Source organism: Sinocyclocheilus grahami, unplaced genomic scaffold (assembly GCF_001515645.1).
Source record: "Sinocyclocheilus grahami isolate Dianchi unplaced genomic scaffold, SAMN03320097.WGS_v1.1 scaffold219.1, whole genome shotgun sequence".
Lineage (NCBI taxonomy): Eukaryota > Metazoa > Chordata > Actinopteri > Cypriniformes > Cyprinidae > Sinocyclocheilus > Sinocyclocheilus grahami.
In genome coordinates this window covers 1,234,641-1,257,749 of record NW_015505398.1, presented here as the reverse complement: position 1 = coordinate 1,257,749, position 23,109 = coordinate 1,234,641, and the positions used below count along the sequence as shown (strand labels likewise).

Here is a 23,109-nt window from a genome sequence, read left to right as displayed (position 1 = left end):
GATCACTGAAATAAAGCATTGCTCACATAATTTATCCATCTTAATATGCATAAATTTAACAAAAGCTTAAATTAAAGCCTAATTTGGAAAAAGCCTATTTCAGGTAGTTTCCATATGTCTACGCTGTAAGCCAATAAAAAAATTATTCTACATTTTAGAAAAAAAAACACTAAACATACAGACATCCAGCTTGTCCAGAAAATGTTAATGTCATATTCCTTTTGGCAATTGTAGCACATCCCCTAAAGGTATGCTTGTACAGTCTTAAATATGGTTAACATTTTCTGTTCCCATTTTCTGTTCCCATTGCATTCATAGTGCTGGTGATTTTAATCCTAACAGGATTATCAGGAGGATCAATGTTAATTTAATTGAAGTCTGCTCTTCAGTGTTCAGAGATCCGCTGTGACCCATTTCCTTTGGGGTGGAACTCCCCAGTAACCGGCACCCATCCCCACTGTCTTTGACGCTGTTTAACTGTCTGTAATTCACACGCTGACGCTAACGTGGCGGTGGGAGGCTGTCCGTCTCTTGATGCGGGCGCGACGAGGTCGTTTGTGATCAGACTGGCAGTGGCACAGGGGACCCAGGAGGAGCCACAGATACAGAACCACACACGCCCAGCAGGAGGACAGCTTGACCCAGAATGTGGAGTAACTCCCATGGGTGAAGGTGGTCTCCAGCACAGCAGTCTCATAACTGGAGGAGACAGAACAGTACTATCAAAATTGTGATTTGAGCCCTCTTTACTTTCAAGTACATTTGTGTGTGTGCTACACGTTTGGCAACACAATTGCAGAAAAATTCTCCAGATATTAGCCAAATCTAAAAAAAAGCCCTTCTTTTAGAGATGTTATCAAAATACAAAAAAATAAAAGAGAAAATATTCAGCTCAATATTTCTCAATAGATCTCTAGAACAGCTCAGACGACTTCTTTAACAACTGACCTGAACCAGTTAGTGAGGGTCATCATTACGTAGAGGGAAGCCAAAAAGAAAACAAAATGGAAGAAAAAGTAGCTGTAGGCGACGCGATGGGACTCACTGTGGATGACTTTCTGACAGCCTTTGTTCTCGTCAATGACGAACTCTTCCTCTGATGGGACAGAAACAAAGTTGTTAATACCTTCTGTCTCATACACTATTGTGTTTAATGACATTAATATGTGTGTGAAATAAATGGATATTGGAACTTGTGATATTCTTCTCACCATCTTCGGGCTCTGGGCAGCAGAAGCAACAGGAGGCTTTCTGTTCAGGACATATAGTGGGAGACATTGTCAGAGACATTAATTCAAATATTTAAGTACAACATTTCCGTAATTTTAATAGTTTACTTTACCAAAAATGAAAATTCTGTCATAATTTATTCACCCTCGTGTAGTTCCAAACCTGTATGACTTTCTTCTGTGTAACACAAAAGAAGATATTTTGAAGAATGTTGGTAGCCAAACAGTTTCTATTATCATTGCCTTCCATTATATGGACAAAAAATACAGTTGCAGTCAAAGGGAAAACGGAAACTTTGGTTTGCAACATTCTTCAAAATATATTCTTTTGTTTGTTCTGCAGAAAAACGAAAGTCATACAAGTTTGGAATGATAGAATTTCATTTTTTGGGGGGGTTAACTATCCCTTCAAGAGTTAAAGAAGTCAAGTCACTAATATTTTTCTGAGAAAGACACATACCTGGAACTCATAGCGGTAAACTTTTATCATCCAGAAAGGTCCAAAGACCTCAGCTAAGTATGAAGCCTCATTGCTGAGAGAGAAAATCGGCAGTTAGCCTTTCTATTAATATCCCAATACTAATACCTCTTTACTCTTTGTACTTTTTTACTCACCATGCGAAGAGAACACAGCAGTACATGATTGCAGCCCCAATAATGGCCACTGCATTGCCTTCATTCTGAATCTCATCCCTGCTGACTTTGGGGTAGCACACCGTCATGTTGACCCCTTGATACTCCACTGAAAGAACACACAAAAGCTGGTGTTATTCATCACACATTTATTTTGTCCTAATGTGAATTCAATTCCTGATTTGTTTTCCTACAAACTCATCATTCAGGGTTTCAGAATCATGCCCTGTAAGTTCCTGTTGCAATAAAGGAATAGTTCACCCCAAAATTTAAATTGTATTATTTACTCACCCTCATGTTGTTCCAAACCTGTATAGGTTTCTTTCTTATGTTGAACACAAAAGAAGATATTTTGAAGAACCAAACAGTTGTTGGTCCCCGTTGACTTCCATAGTAGGGAAATAAATACTATGGAAGCCAGTGGGGACCATAAACTGTTTGATTACCAGCAAATTATCTTCTTATGTTCAACATAAGAAAGAAACTCCTACAGGTTTGGAACGAAATGAGGGGGAGTAAATAATGACAATATATTCCTTTTGGGGTGAACTATTTCTTTAACAGCAAATTCTCAGTTATTTGAAAACAGCTAATTGAAAATCACTAATTACATTTAGTGTCACATTTACACGCTCCATTTAAGAATTCTTGAGCCCATTGTTGCTGGATTTAGAGATGCTTTAGAGGTCTGTGGATACTGTGTGTTATGTGTCTAAGAGAATTCCTCTGAGATGGGATTAAACTCCCAGCATGCCTTCAGTCCTTTATGAAGTCATGCAGCAAACAAAGGCTATAAAGCCGCTGATAGTTAGGGAACAAGACAGGACACAACAAGCACACATATAAACACACAGCGCCATTCACCAAATGAAAAAAGTGCAAGAAGTCAGTACACCGTTTCCAGAAGCAGCAGTACTGCCATATTAATCTCACCACACAGTGATATCCCTTACGAAAAATAAGTTTATTCAAGTGTGCTATTAGTATACTTCTTTTAAACTAAAAATAGGAAAGTATACTTTTAGTCTACTTTTTATGTACTTCTCAGAAATTGGCTTTATGTACTTCTCAGAAATATACTTAAAATGGCATTTAAGTATACTTGACTTATACTTAGAAAAAGTCTAAATATATTTCAGCTATAATTGTGCTCCTAGAATCCGTGTTTTCATTGTTATACTGTAGGGCGCGCTAGTACACATCTTCTGTACAGAATTTCCAAAAAACACAAGTGAAGAAGAAACCGAAACAACAGATGCTTCCACATGTATTCTAACAGATCATCAGACATAAAACAGCATCAAAACTGTGTAAAGTTATGGAATAAAATGTCGACCAATGAAGAGGTAATAATAACTATCAAGCTTTGGGGTGTTGATTGACTTTATCTACGTTTTGATTATCATTCTGAATCCAATTCATAGTCTTTTTTCAGCTTTGTGTTCAAAATGTTGTTTATTTCTTTATTTTTTATTTATGAAACTTATCCACATTTAAGTGTTTAAGAATGCATGAAGCTAGAATAAAATGTTTTTGTTTACAAGCAGATACCCTGGTCTTTTGATGTTTTGTATGTTCAGATATTCATGTAACAAAATTTATACAAATTCATACCTAAATAGGGACATAGTAGTATACTTAAAGTATGATGTAAAGTTCACTTAAAGAAAACTTACGAGTATACTTGCAGCAAAAAACTACTAAACTAGTACTTTACTGAGACTATACTTCAAAGTGTACTAAAAATACTACTACAAGTATTTAATTAGTAAACTATCAGTGTACCTATAAGTTCACTTTTAGTATAGTTGCAGTACAAACTAAACATTTTGATGTAAACTAGTTGTGTACTCAAAGTTTGCTACTGTTATACTTAAAGTATACTTAAAAGTATACTTTTATATACTAGAAAGTGGGCCAATTTAGTCCCAAGGAGTATTGAAATAGTACACTTACAAGTATACTACTAGTACACTGATATTTGTATACTTACTACATAAAGTATACTTAAAAATATACTTGAACTTTACTTAAGTATACTTACTAAAATAAACTTGAAGTATGCTAATTTTTGGTAAGGGATTTCAAGTCAAAAGCTCTTCATCAGACAATATGTAAATCATACTAAATCCAAAACGTGCCAAATGTAAGAATTATTCTGCAATCCTTTTACAGCAACGGCTGTAATTCTTCTCCTCTGAATTTTACCATCAGTATAACATCTGTATTTCAAATACCCACGTGAAACACCCTCAGCCACATCTGTGTTACAAGCTTGAGAGCTTTTCTATGACCTCAGTCAGCAAAGCTTTTCTTTCTGGAAATCTCATTCATCTCTGTCGTATGTTAAGCATGCGCCATTCATCACCTTCTCTGAAATTCACCACTAATGGATGAAATGATGTGAGGTGAGATGACGAACCAAGAAGAGTTTTGTGGGCTCCACTGATGACTTTTTGTTAATGACTATGTGATTACAGGCAGTTTGATTAATTTTGCTGAGGGATAAATCTATTCGATTACTCCGGTCGAGGTTTGCACGCACCACTGCATGGAGGCTGCACTGTGATCTGCATTGCACTCTAGAAAGCATTTTAGTGTTTCATAAAGAGTGGAAAGAATTTAAAAAGGTCACCAATCACTCTACAAATGCCTGTCATCATTACTGTGACTGGATGGTTAGTTACTTGGCTTTATGTTGACAGGTAGAGACAGGCTCACACATGTTGGATCCAGGGTTAGTTTCTTCCAGAACAATCAGGGTTAAAGGTGCAATAGGTGATTGTCTTCAGAAACATTTTTTGTAATGCTGGTTGAAAGACTCTTCACATCCCGATAGCAAGCATTAAGTTAAGTGGCCTAAATGTATTTATCTGTATTTATATATTCTGTGGAAGGCGTAGGACCAAGAAATGTTTGTCCAATCAAAACGCTCGGTCCGAGCGTTTTAATTGGCTTTCCTACCGGTCTGTCAACGTATGTATTAGCATACATCTGCGCACCCGGTTCGCGCAGACAGAATACGCCATCAGTGCGTTCACGCACGCTGTGCAGACTGAACGAGAATGGCAGACAAACATCAACAACCCGATCTTCCTTCCTGGTATTGTAGTACTTTTAAAGTTTTCTCACCGGTGAATGACACGTGATGTAGCCCAGCAGTTCCCAATTCATGTCCTCGCGCATGTATTTTGCATGTATCGCTTAGTTAACACACCCGATTCAGATAACCAGCTGGTTAGAAGAGAGCTACATGCATGAACTGTGGTCTTCTGGTCTGTGAGTGAGCGCATATGCGTTCAGGGGGCGTGGCTTTGGACAGCGATTGCAGGAAGGTGGGATGTTGGCTTTCAGTGCTATCAGGCTAAAGTTAGCATTTTCCGAGATCTCCTACTGCACCTTTAAGTGTTTAATGATCTTGCAAATAGGTAACGGTGTCATCGAGGCATCAGCAATGTTGTGATCCGTTTTATTTAAGAATTGTTTTTATACTTTTGCAGAATTTATTCATATTTTGAAATTTTTTATTTTTTTTATAATTTCAGTTTTCATTCTAATTCAGATTTTAGTAGTTTTGTTATGTGGTTTTTTAACTTTAATGTTATTTTGTATTTCTATTTAGCTTTATTTTTACTTCAGTTTTATTGTAGTAATTTTAGTAGGACTCAAAATATACTTTCAATTAGTTCACAATTCAATTCACAATTCAGTTTTCGCTCATCTGCTCAGATGATGTCTTGTAAGGACAGCGATTGGTTCTTGACTCAGACCTTCCCAGAGGTGATTGGTCGAGTGATGAATACGCTGCTCGTGACCTCTACAGTAAGCTTTTCCCCACTCAATGAGACAACGACGATGAAACACTTTGCATTTATGGTGAGACAGAAAACGTTAAATAAAAATATGAATATACATAGCCTATTTTATATCGACATGATTTATTTGTTGAATGACTGTTTCTTTATTTAGTTTAAAATTAACGTAAAAACATCTCGGTCTAGCTCCGGAGGTGTGTTCTATGTAAATCTGCGCCCAGTGATTGGTCAAATCATTACGCTCAGGCGTTAGCGTCAGTCTGTCATTGTCCTTAACAGCAGGTTTATAGATTCAAGCATTTACAAAATGTTTCTTTTTCCGTAAAGTTTATACTGACCTGATACCACGGAGAACCCAAACAACTTGCCCAAAACATCCTTTCTTAATTAAAGGTGTGCTATGCTTTAATTTATTAGTTATTATCCACTTATGTGCACATAATATGATTTCCATAAAAAAACAACACCAATAAGCCAGAGAACCATATTTTTAGATAGGTTTAAGCTATAAGACAAGACACTACAGGGTACAAATTAACTAACAGATGTCACCATGCATGCTCCTTTTGATTAATCACTGCACATTCAGAAAATGGTTTTGTATTACAAGAATTCTGAAAAGTTATAGGCTATTTAAATATTTTTGATACATTTTGTTGATATATTAGTCAAAGGTTTTTAAAGGGGGATTTCTTTTCATCTCTCCTTAAATCAGAAAACTTTCAACAACCATAAAAACAAATCATTTTAGGGAAAAACATGTTACATAAATCAGGAAACTGATATTTAAACAAACATAAGTGCTTTTGAAGTGACTCATTTTGAGAAAATGACCTTTAAAGATGTATTATAATTCAAATCTACTGACGCAAGTAGTGTATTTTGGATGTTTTCTTTATACTAGTCTGAAAGAAGACATGTTATGAGAGCAAAATAGCCCAAAATCTTACAATTTACTAGTGCATGAAAAAAGAATGTTTTTTCCTGTAGTATCTTGCCTTAAGACCTGACACTGTTATGCATATGACAAGCAGTCTTTCCGACTTACCCTTCTCTGGTGGGCGGCTGGATAGAGCAGAGAAGGTCAGGTACATGACATAGCAGCAAATAATGGAAGCCTGCAGGAGTCCTGAGCGGGGCTGCTCTGAGAAGGACAGCAAAACAAATTGTCAGCTTAAATGACTAGTCATGCTTGATTTAGATACATTTCATGGTTTAATTGTTGCAAGAGTATTCCCACAGAACCTGTATCGTTTCTTGATTTGTTTATATCAAAACTGCTGCTATAATCTACTAAACTATTGTTTCGGTGAGAGAACAGACACAGATCACTAACTTTGCTGCACACAGGGAGTGACCGCAATAAAGGACATGATGGTGCAGAGGGCCAGGTTAGTCCATAGCAGGGCTTTATTCAGGTGGCATCCCGCTGGGTGAGTGTAGTATTTATACATAAAAGTGAAGGCCATGGTGGCGACGGTGTAGAAAACGAGCGTAGCACACATGACTGCCACGTACCACCTCTTATTCTCAGCTGCACCGGTTAACCTGGGAATGAGAGACTGGGTGAGAATTCCATTGTGTTAAGATGACTTTCTGCTTCAAAATGGCTTGAGGTATACTCCACAAACATCTGGGGAAAGCTGCATGTCAGAGGAGATTGAATGTTTGCATGCGTGTTTGTATGCATGTGTATATGAATAAGTGAGAGACCAGAGCGAGAAACAGGAAGGGAGTGAAGGACAGAGATTATCTAAAACTCTAAAACTGTAAAGGGAGATATTTTATCATTCCAGAGTGAGATGTGACTCGGAGATGAACCAGATGTGGTTCTTCATAGTCTGATAATGGGTGCTTTCCTAAAGTAGTTGTTGTGGGTTATTGCAGGTTTGTTTTAGGAGGTCGTACCTACAGTATACTGTCTGTGTGAACCTAGTTTCTTCACTCACCAGTTTTTATTCCATGTATGAGCGAAAGCAGTGATGAGAATGAGTTGAATGAGGATAAAAGCAAAGCCTCCCACTACTCCAACATAATGCCAGGCTTCATGAAGAGAGGAGAAAAGAGAACATTTCAGTTCAAGTAAGACTTATGGAGCGATGGTCTTAATTCTGAATCTTGAGCAGAACAAAGTCATACGTAAAATAATTGGTCTGTAAAATGTCACACTGAATTGAACATTTTACGCACAGTTTTTGAACGATTTTAAGAGAAATGTGTTCAGGTTGTCTTTCATAAATGAGGCCCACTGAGTGAATCCCCACTTTGTGTGCTAATGGAAAATGTTCAGTGTGTCTATAGTGCTACCTGGTGGATTTAAATAATAAGTGCAATTCACATTATCCAGACTGGCCAGAGCCATCAGCCTCTATAATCCCATTAAGCACATAATCACTTTAGATACAGACTAGTATTCACTACAATCTCCATGTTTTGACCGATATACTTCCTTTCCCATATCAGTATGGATGCACAATATATTGGTATCGTATTGGTTATTTTCCAATTTTAGAGATTCATTTACAGTTATCAATGTGGAATATTTAATTGCGCATTCTCATTTCCCATATTTTTACATTTAGACCATCATGTAACACTCATTTAAAGTTAATCTTTAAAACTACTTTAATTACACAGTTAAATTCAATATTTAGCAAAACTCAAAATGAATATATATCTTTCATACTGTACATTATAATGTTGTGATGTCTAACTTCACTTGTTTCAAATGATTTATTTTAGTTTTAGCGTTATTAGTAGTAGTATTATAATTATTTAGACAAAGCAGAATTCTGATTAATCATGACTTAATTATAGAATTGGCCATAACACGCACTACCGTTCAAAAGTTTGGGGTCGGTGAGATTTTGTTAATGTGTTTGAAATTAGTCTCTTATTAAAAAAAAAATACAGTAAAATTGTGAACTGTTATTTAAACGACTGTTTTCTATTTTTACATATTTTAAAATGTAATTTATTCTTGTGAAAGCTGAATTGTGAGCAGTCATTACTTCAGTCTACAGTGTCACATGATCTTTCAGAAATCTGCAGATATGGCATACAAGAAACATTTCTTATTATTATCAATGTTGAAAACAGTTGTGCTTAATATTTGTGACCCTGGCTGTGAAAACTACATCAAATCATCCTTCATAAGGTAAAGAACATTCTGTGAAAATGTAACCTTGAAAACTTTAATATTAACTGAGTAAGATTGAAATCATAATGAAATTAATGGTTAAAATCAAACGTTGATGCTTCTTATCTCATAATTAGATTTTGAGACTTTAGCCTGGATTGCACAGACAGGGTCACATTTTCACAGAACTTTGATATATTTTATTTTGAGGATACTTTGGTGAATAGAACAGCATTTATTTGAAATGGAAACCTGTAATTTTATAAATGTTTTTGCTCACTTTTAAATAAAAATAATGTGTTCTTGTGTCAAAAAAAATACTGACCCCACACTATTGAACCATAGTGTTATTATTGGATTTATTAGTATCAATCCGATCTTGCAAATTTTGATATCGGTGCATGCCTACATATTATTTATCAGAAATATAAGCCTTCAGAGATGATCAGCTCACCATGCAAAAAAGATTCTGTGGGAATAAAGAAGGCAGCAGCAATCATTCCAAGCATGGTGATGAACTTCAGAAACCAGAACCTAAGTGAAGATGAGGAGAATAAGTGTGTTAGTTTATAAGTAACTCAATAAACCTTCCTCATAAGAACTTTCCTCAGCAACTTCATAGAAGAAGCTTTAACAATCCAAAGAAGAAGAAGAAGTGCACCTTTTTTCCACTATAGGGAATCTTTTTGTGCAATGGAAAGGTTCCATGGATGTTAAAGGTTCTTTATGGAACCATAGATGCCTTTATTTTAAAGAGTGTAGGGAATAATAACACTGACCCGTTATGAATGAGGGCTCGGAAATCCTGACTAGACTTCACATCAATGAGGAAGATGGCCATCATCAAGTAGAAACAAGCTGTGCCGAAACACACCCTGTAGACGGCAGAGTAGCCCACCAGCATCTGACAGTCTCCTCCACCATGAGCCTCATCACACACCATGTTAAAGAAAGGCACCTGAGGAAGAATGTCATCTGTTATTGCGTGCCGCAGCGTTTCTGTCGGGCACAGACTGCTGGCATGTGTAGCTGCTGTGTGTCCTGCCAAGCAGATTAGCCAAGATTTGATTGGCTGAGACTACAAATGAAGCAGAGTTTGGGGTGTTTACATAAAACTATAGGTTAGAACCACTGGAGCCTGTGCAACTTGTAGACAACTTACATTCTCCCTCACTGCCTCTGACACGGTCTTAGACAGCATGAGGCATGAGACAGTGCAGGCCAGGATGTGGAACAGCGTGTACATGACCCGCGTGGTGGTTGATGATTTGACGGGCGGACAGAAGGAGCAGCACAGGGAACACGGTGCCGGGCCACAGCAGCAGCATATCTGATGGAAAGAAAAGCAGACCGGTCAGGGTTTGGGATTAATCAAGATCACTCAAACCATCTGGATTTTTCTGATGGATGAGGTCCAAGCATCTTTTATCCTCAGCTAAACCCAGAAGCATAGATTCGGCTGAAACTCGGTTCCCATTGACTTTACAGATTAACAATCTTTTATGAGCATATACAGCATTTGGAATGATAACGGCACATGTAATAGTGAAAAATCTTTCAGAAATGTTTAACACTGTGCTCCTTCAATCCAATATCCTGTTGCAGTCATTCACAATTTGAAATGCAGGGAAAGGCCATCATATATAATCATTCTCAATTGAAATGTCGAGCTATGTAAATGTTAACTGATGGTGCATCACTGTATTGTACTTAAAATTCACTTGAGACAAGCTGTCTAATTACTATATAACTCAAACTGCTCTTAATAATTCAGTGGCAATATTCCTACAGCCAGTGAAGGAGGATGAAAACACAGATTCTTAAAGCTCATGATGATAGAATGAGTCATCCATCCTCTTAATTTCATTTGACAGAAAGCACTTTCCATGATGCCTGTGCGTTTCTGTTGAGAGAGGAGTTTTACCTTCGCAAACCAAACAACAATAGCAACTGACCAAATGACTTTAACAGTGCAATAAAAATAATGTGGAATTAAAGTTTAAAAGTGGATTGTTCTATTCTGGTGATGAAGCACAGCCGCTGAGTTATTCAAATGAAAATGCACTAATGCGGGGTTAAATAGTTGATACAATAGAAAAATAAATGAGCTGAGGACTAAGAGCATTATGACAACCTGTAAACACACTGTGTCACTTCACAAGCTTTTCAGTTTTAGTTTTTCAGTAATCCAACTTGTTTTCTAAAGCCACAGCCAAAACATCTGATAATCCAGTGACTGAAAATGTTCTAGTTGTAAGATAAGTGACATTAGAAACAGGCAGGTTCCTTATGTCTATCATTCATCATATATTTTCTACAAAGGCAGATTAGATTCTTATAAGAGAAGTTTGAATAAAGCTTTTTGTGTGTGTGTGTGTGTTTCAGTGATCAGAGATCTCTGACAAAAAATAATAAACAACTGAAAAACCTGATGTCATTCTCACATGATCTCCATCTCCATCTCTCTCTCACCTGATAAGCCACCATGTTCAGGAAATAGTTGTAGACACCGCTGTGGTGTAAAGCTTGAGAAGTCGACATGGCTTCTTATTTCTCAAGGACGATTAGTCATTAAAACAAGACCTCCAGAAACAAATCTAGGAGAAAATATAATAAATAAAAAAGCGTATGCTATAGCCAGTCAGGGTCAGGACACTAGGAGCTCCTCAGCTTTACAGGAAAGAGTCCTCAGCTAGTACACCTGCAGGTGTAGTTCCACAAATCCCCAAATGCACACCCTCATGTTGCTCTCGTGGGAACATCCGAACAGTCTTCCCATATCCTATACGAGCAGCCTGGTGGCATCGAATGGTGCCAGGAGAGTGTGTGAGCAAGGGTGGATGCCCAGTTGCCCTCCCTCCGGTCGCCTGTACTCACCCAGTGAGATTAGGCAACAAGAGCAGCGGGAGGAGGGTGCAGGTTCCATGTGTTGGCCCATCTGTCCCTCCCTTCCCCCTCGCTCCAGTGCACCAGCTCCACAGCACCGTCACACGCACAATAGGATTGCGCCAGGGTCCTAATCGCTTTAGGGCAAAATAATTACTTGCGATTTTGTGACTGCTCTCTCAAAGTAGACATACCTTTGGATCCCCCCCCCCCTTAACAAGTGACACCTTAGCAACTGCTCACTAGTCTGACTTTAAAGAGGCCTCATATGTAATCTGGTCATTATGCTTTGACCCAGAAACAGAGGGATGCGAATGAAGTGGGTGTTTGGAGGAATGCACAGGAAAAGTGTGCATTTTTTTGCATACATTGACCACAGCCTAGTGTAAAATGGGGGTGCAATTCAGCAAACTTCACATACTAAATCTTCACAATTATTTCAGCTGTTATGAAGTGGATAAGAATCATATGTGTGGATAAGCATCATCTATGTAACAGTGTGTCATGTCTCTGACTGTGTTATGAGTTGTTAGCGTGCAGAGCGTCCGGTAGCTCTATATTTAGGTCAGTGTGTGGATGTGTGCTGGGATTATCCTGGAGTTTTTAGTCCTCGTCTCAGCCTGGGTGACCTTCTCTCTCCAGCAGAGTGACACACTAATCCAGACAACAAGGGTCTGGCAAACACAGGCCCACTTGAATCACTAGCCTTCAGCGTCATGTACAGATTTGACATCGTACATGACTGTTGTGATGTTGATTCAGAAATCACGCTTGAAATCACTCAAATGTAGAAATTGTTGCCATTTAACTCACCCTGTCATTACAAACCTGTATGACTTTGATATTTATTTTGTGGAACCCAAAAGTATATATTCTAAAGAAAGTTGTGGTCTAAACATCACTGGACTACACTGACTTTCATTTCATTTTATTTTTCACAGTATCTTCTGGTTAAATTTTTTAAGGTGATGCCGTTACAGTGTAATTACACAATTAAGTACTAAGTAACACTAATTAAATGTATTTACAGCCCTTACTTTATATTGAGTGTCCTTAACTATGTCCTTACATTTAAATTAATCATTTGATACAATGTGCTTATTGTGTACATACATGTTTCTACATTGTAATTATTTGAATACACTGTCCTGCAATTACATCTGTAATTAATTTCTGTAGTTACATCTATAATTACACTGTTGACCCTAACCAAACCACCAAACCTGCCCCTAACATATTTTTAACTTACATATTTTTTTCTCAGCAAATATTTATATCTTGTTTTTTGTGACTAATTAGATTAATTAATGAGCAAATCATGTAATTATTTAGATAACAAGAATAAGCCCTAATTGTTATTCAATATATTACAATACAACATATCCACTCCCTGGAAAATGAATTGAAAATCATTATTAAGCATGATTTACAATTACTTTAATCTACAATGTTATTTTAAACACTTTTGGAGATTTGTAACATTTAAAATGTAACCCTGAAAAGTTATAACTGAAGCTGAAATGAGTGAGCTTGATGCATGAAAACAAACCGCATTGGCTTTCACATCAAGCGTGCATGTTTGATTTTCTGTTTACCATATTTAATGTGCGAAAGATCAAATGAAAAAGGCAAAAATGTAACTAGTACTTTTCAAGTTGAAATAAAATTGTAAAATAATAAAAAAAATAAAATAAAATTGTTTTTCAGAAATGTAATCAAGTAAAAGTACAAGTAGTCAGTGTAAATTGTACTTGAATGAAGTACAAATCCCCAAAAATAATACTCAAGTACAGTAATTAAGTAAAATTATTACTAGGGTTAGTTCTTTGTAACTATGCACAATTTACTGTTATAATACAGTATATAATTATAGTAAATATATGAAACATAATATGTGACCCTGGACCACAAAACCAGTCATAAGGGTCGACATCTAAAAGCTGAATAAATAAGCTTTCCATTGATGTATGGTTTGTTAGAATAGGACAATATCTGGCCGAGATACAACTATTTGAAAATCTGGAATCTGAGGGTGAAAAAAAATCTAAATACTGAGAAAATCACCTTTAAAGTTGTCCAAATGAAGTTCTTAGCAATGCATATTACTAATAAAAAATTACGTTTTAGTATATTTACAGTAGGACATTTACAGAATAGTTTCATGGAACATGATCTTTACTTAATATCCTAATGATTTTTGGCATTAAAGAAAAATCTATAATTTTGACCCACACAATGTATTTTTGGCTATTGCTACAAATATACCCCAGCGACTTAAGACTGGTTTTGTGCTCCAGGGTCACATATTACGTCATGTTAAAGTAAAGTATTACCTTTCTTTTTTTGTGCTCTGCAGATGAAAGAAAGTCATACAGGTCTGGAATTACATGATGGATTTCTATTTTTGGGGTGAACTATCCCTTTCTGCTGCCATTTACAAGGAAAGCATTCTTAAATGTAAAATTGAAAACGTTTTTCTTGATATAATCTCCTGCAGATTTGCTTTATACAACATTAGGAAGATCAGGCCCTTTCTTTCGGAACATGCAACACAACTCCTTGTTCAAGCTCTTGTTCTATCCAGGCTGGACTATTGCAATGCTCTCTTGGCAGGTCTTCCAGCCACTTCTATCAAACCTTCACAATTAAACCAGAACGCGGCAGCAAGATTAATCTTTAATGAGCCAAAAAGAATGCACATCACAGCTCTGTTCATCAATTTGCACTGGCTACCAGTAGCTACTCGCATGAAATTCAAGGCATTAATGTTTGCCCACTGGTTCTGCACCCGCTTACCTAAATTCATTACTTCAGAGTTATGTGCCCTCTAGAAGCTTGCGTTCTGCAAGTGAACGTTGCTTTATTGTGCCATCTAAAAGAGCATGCAACACAACTCCTTGTTCAAGCTCTTGTTCTATCCAGGCTGGACTATTGCAATGCTCTCTTGGCAGGTCTTCCAGCCACTTCTATCAAACCTTCACAATTAAACCAGAACGTGGCAGCAAGATTAATCTTTAATGAGCCAAAAAGAATGCACATCACAGCTCTGTTCATCAATTTGCACTGGCTACCAGTAGCTGCTCGCATGAAATTCAAGGCATTAATGTTTGCCCACTGGTTCTGCACCCGCTTACCTAAATTCATTACTTCAGAGTTATGTGCCCTCTAGAAGCTTGCGTTCTGCAAGTGAACGTTGCTTTATTGTGCCATCTAAAAGAGGCACAAAATCACTTTCACAGACTTTTTCACTAACTGTTCCCTCCTGGTGGAATGACCTGCCCAAATCAATCCGAGCAGCTGAGTCCTTACCCATCTTCAAGAAACGACTAAAAACACATCTGTTCCACCTTTATTTGACCCTCTAACTCTAACACTCACTATTCTAATTCTATTCTTAAAAAAATAAAAATTCCTTACCCATCTTCAAGAAACGACTAAAAACACATCTGTTCCACCTTTATTTGACCCTCTAACTCTAGCACTCACTATTCTAATTCTATTCTTAAAAAAATAAATAAAAATCACATGTCCCTTTTAGACTTGCACTCTATTCATTTGCTTGTTTTCTTTAAAAAAACAAACACAACTAACACTTGCTTTCTTATCTTTTTGTATTCTATCTGTTTTCTTTTCATTTATTATACAAATAACAAAAGCAAAAAAGACCTCTAACACTAGCTTGCTCTATTCATTTTCTATTCTGTTTTCTTGTTATTTATTATATAATTAAAAAAAAAACTTGCTACGTGTACTGCTTTAAGCTAACTGAGACTTGTTATAGCACTTGTATATCATTGCTCTTTTGCTGATTTTGATTGCTTCCATTGTCCTCATTTGTAACTCGCTTTGGATAAAAGCGTCTGCTAAATGACTAAATGTAAATGTATATATATCTTCAAATGGCAAAACTGTCAACCCAACATGGAATATTCTCAGATCTTCAGCATTCAGAACATTCTGGCAAGGTTTTCCTAGAGTTCTTCCAGTCATATTAATAGAATGTTTGCTCCAAGTTATCTAGCCTTTTATAGCGTTCTCAGAAATGTTCTTTATACAATGTTCATGGAATTTTTTTTTCTTTCTCCTGGAACATTTTAGTTTTATCCTTGACATGTTATAGCTCCAAAGTACAATATGGTGCTCAAGCACGAGGCACTGACAAATATGCAAGACTCAACGCAGCTGTCAAAGATGTCCATCTAGTGCATTTTTTACCTAGAAAATCTAAAAAGCAGCATAGTGAAACACACACACAAATGTTGAATGTGACAGTCTAATGCTCTAACAGGTCAACTAATGCTCTGTAGGTCTGGTGCAGTAATTTGACCCATTTGTTAATGTCCCTGAAAATCCAGCATGGACGTGAATAACGGGATGTGACTGTAAAGCAGAACTGCATGTGAACAGAAGCTTTTCAAGTGACTGTTTGAGTTTATTGTTGTTTAAATACTTCTCTCAGTACAGACTCTGTGCACTATTTCAGTCTGGAAAGAACTTTGGAAGACTCTGTGGAACTGAGTATTGACAGTTCCACAGAGTCATGTGGCCAAAACCTTGCTGGACACAATATCATTACATAACACTGTTCGTGGGATGCAGCTATCAGAGTGGCAGCACATTAAAGCACGGGCATTGTGTTTCTCTCTTAAGAAGAGGAAAGGTCTATGAAATAGGTTAAGAGAGGAATAAATGTGTCTGTTTTTGTAACTAACATTCTGCTTTATGAATCCGTGTTATTTGTTCTGTAAATAGGTGCATACAAATGTGTTACTAGGAACTGAGAGTTTAATTCAGCAGCTTTAATCCTTGTTTAGCTAAATCACACAGACATGAACTTTTCTAAACCAATTAGAGTCTTTTAAAGTATACAAAGTGTATACTCAATGAACCTCTAATCTCTCTCGCAGAGTGAAACACCCAGAATGACTGGAGGTCTTTTCACTCAATAATTGGGGGCCTTGAGTGAGAGAGGGACAGTAGCACATTGTTCGAACAAAAGCACGGCTGACAACATACAATGCAAATCACTCAGCCAGGCCCATGAGAAACATTTGATCTATGTTATTTCATGGGATTTAGAATAAGTGATGGGGAAACATTCATCCACACACACACACACACACACACACATCTAATCTGGCCTTTACAAGAATGAAATGTTTATATTCGTGCAATTACCAATAAATAGGGTAGTAGCTGCTTGTGTTATTATATCAAATGATTATGTTAAATGTTGTCACTACGTTAACTTTTAGCATTTGATAAAAAGAGAGACATATTTCATCACATCTGATTCAAAACATCATCTGATGTAAACGTGACAACCATAAGGAGATAAACAGGTTACTCTAAATAAATAAATAAATGCTTTACAAAAATGATTGTAGAAAACATAATACATAAAAAAACAGCAAATTAAATGTACAGAACAAATATGTTCAGTAATAATAATAATATTCAGTTTAAAGGAATGGATTGTTAATTCCCTTCCAAATTCTGTCATCATAGAAACATCATAGGGTTTCTATGGGTTTTAAAAAGACTTCATTCATCCTTCCACACATTAAGGCATTAAAAAGGTCTTAAATTGGAGCAGAAAGCCATTAATTCTTTTGGTCACAGAGTCACAACATTAAATGTTCCTTTCACAGCACAAATGAATATCTTCCTCTGTTTTTCTGTCTTGTTTTCCAATACAAATATCTAAAAATTATTCTTATATGAAGATAAATTTACTTGACATGCAAAATGAAGAAGTTTTCTTTCCTGAGACATTTAACAAAATTGAGTTTATACTTTTAAACAAGAAAAAAATCCATCAGTGAGGTATGACAACTTGTTTCCCCCTTTGAATTCAGTGTATTTTTCTGACCCCATTGGCAGATATTTGTTCTTGTTTTAATCAAACCACAGTTTCTCAGAAAATGTTGCATCTCAGTGTATTTTGATTGAAGAATCTTTAGACATTCGCAATGGAAAACAAGACAAAAATACGGAGCAAAAACATTGCTTTTAGCAGTGTGATCAGAATGTACTTTAAAAAAGTTTTTTTCCCATATCCTAGTGATTTTTTTTTTATTATTAAAATAAATTATGGAGATCTGTTGAAGGCTGTGTTTTCAAACTTTGAAGTGTTGCTAATAGAACCCATTGTCAACTCTTTAGACATTTACATTTGCAGAATTTTATCATATTGTGTTCCCTTGAATTTTCTCTACATGCCATCTTCATCTACTGACTAATGTAACAGCAACGGCTCAATCCCATCCTTCAATGAAGCGTGCTGCCCTACTAAATAAAAAATTGAGCTACATTTTAGGTCGGTCTCTAAATGCTCACACAGTGCTATCATCACATGCAGTAAAGCTTACTTGGACCCAGCAACAGCGACAACACATCACTTCCCCAGATCCGGCTGTCAGAGGAAATCTCCAAGTCCAGTGGCTGTCAGAGATCAATCGTACAGTAGAATAAACAGATTGGTAATGATGGGGAAAGGCTTCCTATCAAACCTTTGTAGCATCCCTCAAAGATGGTAAACATATTCTGGTGAGAAGAGCAGGTGCTGCACTTCAGGTGTGCTCTGAAAAGGCTTTCTTTTTTTGTTAAGCTGATTATGAGTTGAGGAGGAGGTAGAAAACCCATCGAGGAAGAGAAAGGCACGTAGTAACAGACTAACAGTGTAGTAGTGTCTGTCATCGGTAAACCTATTAAGGGATACAAATAGTTACGAGAAAGCTTTTGATTAGAGATAGAACCCTTTTGAACCCATAAACAACATCTGTTTGCCTAAAAGTGAGGCTGTGTAATTTTGCATGTTTTTTTTATTATTAAATGAATAATAATTGTCACAACTTCATCCTTATGACTGTAATAAAATCAACAATTCACACAACATTAATTTATTTTTTTTAATTTGTCTGAAACGCTCTAAAAATATTCATATGCCTGAATATAAATCAGAATAATTTCAGATGAATCTCTTTTACTGGGATTCTGCTTTGTCTGTCACTGGTTATTCAATTAGTCAAATACAATTTTAAATAGAAGAGTTAATTTAGTATTTTACATTAATGACACTTTAAAAATATGAAAATATTAAGAACGATATTAAAAGTCATCTTATCCCTCTTTTAATATTTTACATTTTGTGCTATAACATCTAAATTAGGAAGTATTCACATTGGCTGATGCATCATATTGCGCATGCTTTGTATCTAAACATGTTATAGCTTAAAAGTACATTTTATATGTTGAGTAACAAAGTACCGTAATTAGTTACTTTTTCATGGAGTAACGCGATATTGTAATGCATTACTTTTAAAAGTAACTTTCCCCAACACGGTTTATAACTATTACTATTATTATTAATGTTAGTTTTTTAACACGTGACCTCTATGGTGTGTTACATGAATCTCAGTCCGGGTGTTTCCATCACTCTAATAAGCACAAATTACTTCGTGTCTTTGTTTATTGCTGAAGTGTGTTGAAATGTCTTCTTCTGCGTTCTACTGTACAGATGTAAATGTACTTTCCCTTCAGCCTGAGGCGTATTCATTTCACTTCTGGTGTGAAAAGGCTTTTATATTTGCCAGAAATATAACTTTTTTATTTGAAAAACAAACAAGCAAGCCCTGTCCAGATTTTAAAAGTAACGCAAAAGTAACGTAACCCATTACTTTCCATAAAAAGTAACAAAGTACCGTAATTAGTTACTTTTTCATGGAGTAACGCGATATTGTAATGCATTACTTTTAAAAGTAACTTTCCCCAACACGGTTTATAACTATTACTATATTATTGTTAGTTTTTTAACACGTGACCTCTATGGTGTGTTACATGAATCTCAGTCCGGGTGTTTCCATCACGGTTTTGCGCTCCGGCTGCGTAAAGCAAGCAAGCATGGCGGCCGAGGGAGATGTGGATCTGGACCTGGAGGCTGAGGAGAACTGCACGGGGAAACCAACAGAAAAGCCCCGAAAACATGATAGTGGAGCTGCTGATTTGGAAAGGGTTACCGACTATGCGGAGGAAAAAGAAATTTCCAGCTCGAATTTGGAAACGGTGAGTTAATATACGTTTCAGACGCGAATGAAGCTAGTCATGCTAACGCTGAGTAACCATGTGCGTCCTCTAAAATCACAATATTACTTACTTCGCCACCATAACGTTTGAATAGTGTGATGTTTAAGCAGTGGACTGATCAGCCGGCTTGGTTAGTTACGTTAGCTAAGTGAGCACTGAAGAGAAAAGTGAGATTAAGCTCTCAATGTTCATTTACGTCGCCACCTAACCTTTATAGGAGATGCTGAAGCCCGAGAACTTATGAACGCTGTCATTTCAGAGTATATTTACTTATGAATGCTATTGTTTGAATTTGAATCCGTCATGTGTGTGTGTCTTTGAAGGCTATGTCCGTGATTGGAGACAGAAGATCCAGAGAACAAAAAGCAAAACAGGAAAGGTGAACAATATTGTTTGATTACAATCATCAGCTATATGTCTGTGGTTCAGAAATGACCATCTCTGTCTCTTCCACAGAGAAAAAGAACTAGCCAAAGTAACAATAAAGAAGGAAGATGTGGAGCTCATCGTAAGTATACAAAAGTGTATTTTCATGCTAGATTAATGAGTGTGTGTATAATTTAGATTCATAAATGTTTATATTTGGATGATTCTGCTGACAGATGGGAGAGATGGAGATTTCGCGAGCAGTGGCGGAGCGCAGTCTGAGAGAACACATGGGCAATGTGGTGGAGGCGTTGATTGCACTGACCAACTGAGTGGATTTGACTGCTTCGAGATGTATGGACACATTGGACTGCCTTTTTCCTGCTTGTGATGACCCTTTCCTTTTCACACTGTACTTATTCTGTAATAAAGGAACCTTTTTTAAACCATCTTTACCAGTGCAACTTACCCGACCCTCTTTTTAGTAATGCATTCCGGATGAACCAATGCAATCAGTCTCATAGCAATTTATTACCACAAAACAAAAAGTAGATTTTCTTCCCATTAGAAACAGTGGAACTAGCCTTAGAATCCTGTATACACAATTCAATGTTGTGTAGATGTATACAATTCAAATGCAATAAAGATTATGTTCTTTGTTATGAGATTACTTTATCATTAGCAAAACAAAGGTGATGGAGGGGAAAAAGAAGTTTAAAAGTGTCCTTGTTTGAGCTGAATTTGCTCTTCTACCATAAATAAGATTATGTCTTCCTCTTGTGCACTGTTGGCCGATCGAACACGTCTCTCACACCCCCAGCCTTCTGTTTGAAGAACTTGCTGTTCTGAGCGCTCTCCTGAGCCCAGGCAGAATCAAATGAAGTGGTGTCCTGATCCACCAGATGCGTGTATTTTGTACGTCCGGAACGTCCAAAGTTTTTGACCTACAAAGCACATTGAATAATTAGTCATATTAGTGTTACACATGGATGCTAGAATACTACAATTATGTACCCCTAAGGTGAAGGAGTACATTTGCTAGAATGGGTTAACTCCACTTTCCTCTCAATCGTGGCCATGAATTAAAAATTTGTTTCCCCAAAATATTTAAACATTTGCCACTATTTTCTAAAACAAGTTCTTAATTAATGGCCTTGAAAAAGAAAAGCACGCAATGAAAATTCTGCTTCCATCTAATCAACAACCCCTATATTGAACCATTACACCCCTCCTACATTATTATTATTTTTTTGCAGAATTACATCATAAAACAGAAGCAAGGATCTGTGGCGAAGTCTGTTTCATGCGACTTTGAGCAATCAAATCTGATTTTAGTCTCAAAAGGCAATTTCCAAAATGTGATTGAGTGTTTAACATTGGAAGCTTTGAAAAACAAACCCCAAAATAAACTGATTTGAAGAATTAAACTGTACAACTCGGTAGGGGTGGGCGATGTACTGGTGGACACGAGCGAAAGATCTCATTTCACAATATGCAAACTTTTGTCTGAGACCGAGTTTCTGAGCACTGTCTGAGAGGCGCGCACACATGAAGACGGTACTTACAGAGCGCAGGAGTACTGAATATTTTTGCCGCTTTATAGGCCTTGAATGGTTAAATACACAAACTCGTATGTGTCAAAATGCCCATCTTTGCAAGTGAAAGGAAACAGCTGAGAAAGAAAACGTGTAACAGTGTATTGGATCCAGGCATCTCTTAAAGTAACAGCAGTCGTAATATTCCTGCTGTCTGTAATTCATGTTAATCAAACAACAAAAGAGAAAATCTCTCACTACTCTTGAATAAATCATTTTTTATAACTTTAAGAAGGAATATTAACACAGTGAAGAATATGCAGCTTTCATACATTTGCTTACTTTATACAATGTATGTAGCATTTCTCATTTCTTCTACTGTAGTTTTTTTTGTTCTACTGCTTGTAATTAATTTTTTTATTTAAAAGGGTCATATGATGCGATTTCAATTTGTACTTTCTCTTTGGAGTGTTACAAGCTCTTGGTGCATAAAGAAGATCTGTAAAGTTGCAAAGACTAAAGTCTCAAATCCAAAGAGATATTCTTTATAAAAGTTAAGAGTCAGCCACGCCTACCTAAAACGGCTCGTTCTAACACACCCCCACATGTCTACATCACTATTTGGGAAGATTTGCATAACGCCGCCCAAATGTTCACGCAAAGAAAGAAGGCCTAACTTTTATTCTCGCTGTAGTATTGTTGTTGCTGCCACCGCCATGTCGTGAAGACGCTGTGTTTCGTTGTGAAAGCGAAACTACTTTGTTTGGCCTTCCTAAAGAGGACGATATCTGCTTGGTTATGCCTGGAGCTGATCCGTGCTGGTCGCTGAGGAAATACATCAACTTCGCGCTGTGGATCACCGGATCGGCTTTCACCGTGGACGAAGCGGAGTCCAGCCAGGGGTCGTCACATGTGGTTGCCGCAAGCCCTCCGGACGCTCCTTCATGAATCCGCCAGCCGCGCCTTTCTCAAGCCCGCCGTGTGTTTCGTTGTGAAAGCGAAACTACTTTGTTTGGCCTTCCAAAAGAGGACACGACTAGAAATCAGTGGTAAAGTTGTATTTACAACACTGTTCCAGAACAGTTCAACCCAAATATTCAGATGTGTGCTGCGCATTTTATGGAGGACTGTTTACTGATCCTGGAAGAGTAGACTACAATGCCGGCAGTTCTGACTCACAGTCTGTAAGTACGTTTTCATATTTAAAGGATTTGCCTCTGACGATTCAAACGCGAGTTTTGGGCAGTGTAGAGTAGCGTTTGTTGTTTGTCATTTCTCTGATCACAAATGCAGACAGGGTTTTATGTTTACGCGGCGCGATGCAACGCGTAAAAAGACAGTATAAGTCATTATAATCAGTAATTATGTCCCCACTGGATGCAACAAATGCCTTGTTTATAATGGGTTTGAATGTTTTTTTG

The 23,109-nt window shown here is 37.0% G+C and overlaps 3 protein-coding genes across 5 annotated transcripts in view; 1 reads left to right on the top strand and 2 right to left on the bottom strand.

Moving 5' to 3' along the window:
* Positions 1-365: 365 nt before the first annotated feature.
* LOC107596426 (serine incorporator 4) lies at positions 366-18,321 on the bottom strand. 3 transcript variants are annotated; one of them, XM_016287166.1, is made up of 12 exons: positions 18,074-18,321; positions 9,979-10,146; positions 9,596-9,774; positions 9,271-9,350; positions 7,627-7,720; positions 7,014-7,225; positions 6,726-6,821; positions 1,845-1,971; positions 1,690-1,762; positions 1,212-1,251; positions 1,046-1,096; positions 366-699 (listed from the first exon to the last, which is right to left on the bottom strand). In XM_016287166.1, the coding sequence occupies exons 1-12, from the start codon at positions 18,098-18,100 to the stop codon at positions 386-388; spliced, it is 1,461 nt and encodes a 486-aa protein (XP_016142652.1). In that variant the 5' UTR covers positions 18,101-18,321; the 3' UTR covers positions 366-385. The 3 variants fall into 3 exon arrangements, with proteins under 3 accessions (XP_016142652.1, XP_016142650.1, XP_016142651.1); XM_016287164.1 differs by lacking the exon at positions 18,074-18,321 and adding an exon at positions 11,289-11,689; XM_016287165.1 differs by lacking the exon at positions 18,074-18,321 and adding an exon at positions 11,289-11,688 and having other exon boundaries at positions 409-699; positions 949-1,096.
* Positions 5,947-20,604, top strand: LOC107596440 (huntingtin-interacting protein K). The gene is made up of 5 exons (XM_016287184.1): positions 5,947-6,070; positions 19,553-19,766; positions 20,111-20,166; positions 20,244-20,295; positions 20,390-20,604. Exons 2-5 carry the CDS (start codon positions 19,605-19,607, stop codon positions 20,483-20,485), a joined length of 366 nt encoding a protein of 121 aa, XP_016142670.1. The 5' UTR covers positions 5,947-6,070; positions 19,553-19,604; the 3' UTR covers positions 20,486-20,604.
* Positions 20,605-20,789: 185 nt separating this feature from the next.
* Positions 20,790-23,109, bottom strand: part of LOC107596495 (microfibrillar-associated protein 1-like) — an 18,766-nt gene continuing 16,446 nt past the window's right edge. Inside the window, exon 6 of the mRNA XM_016287242.1 lies at positions 20,790-21,097. Within this exon, the coding sequence (XP_016142728.1) occupies positions 20,918-21,097 (180 nt within the window). The 3' untranslated portion in view covers positions 20,790-20,917. The remainder of the gene's footprint in view (positions 21,098-23,109) is intronic.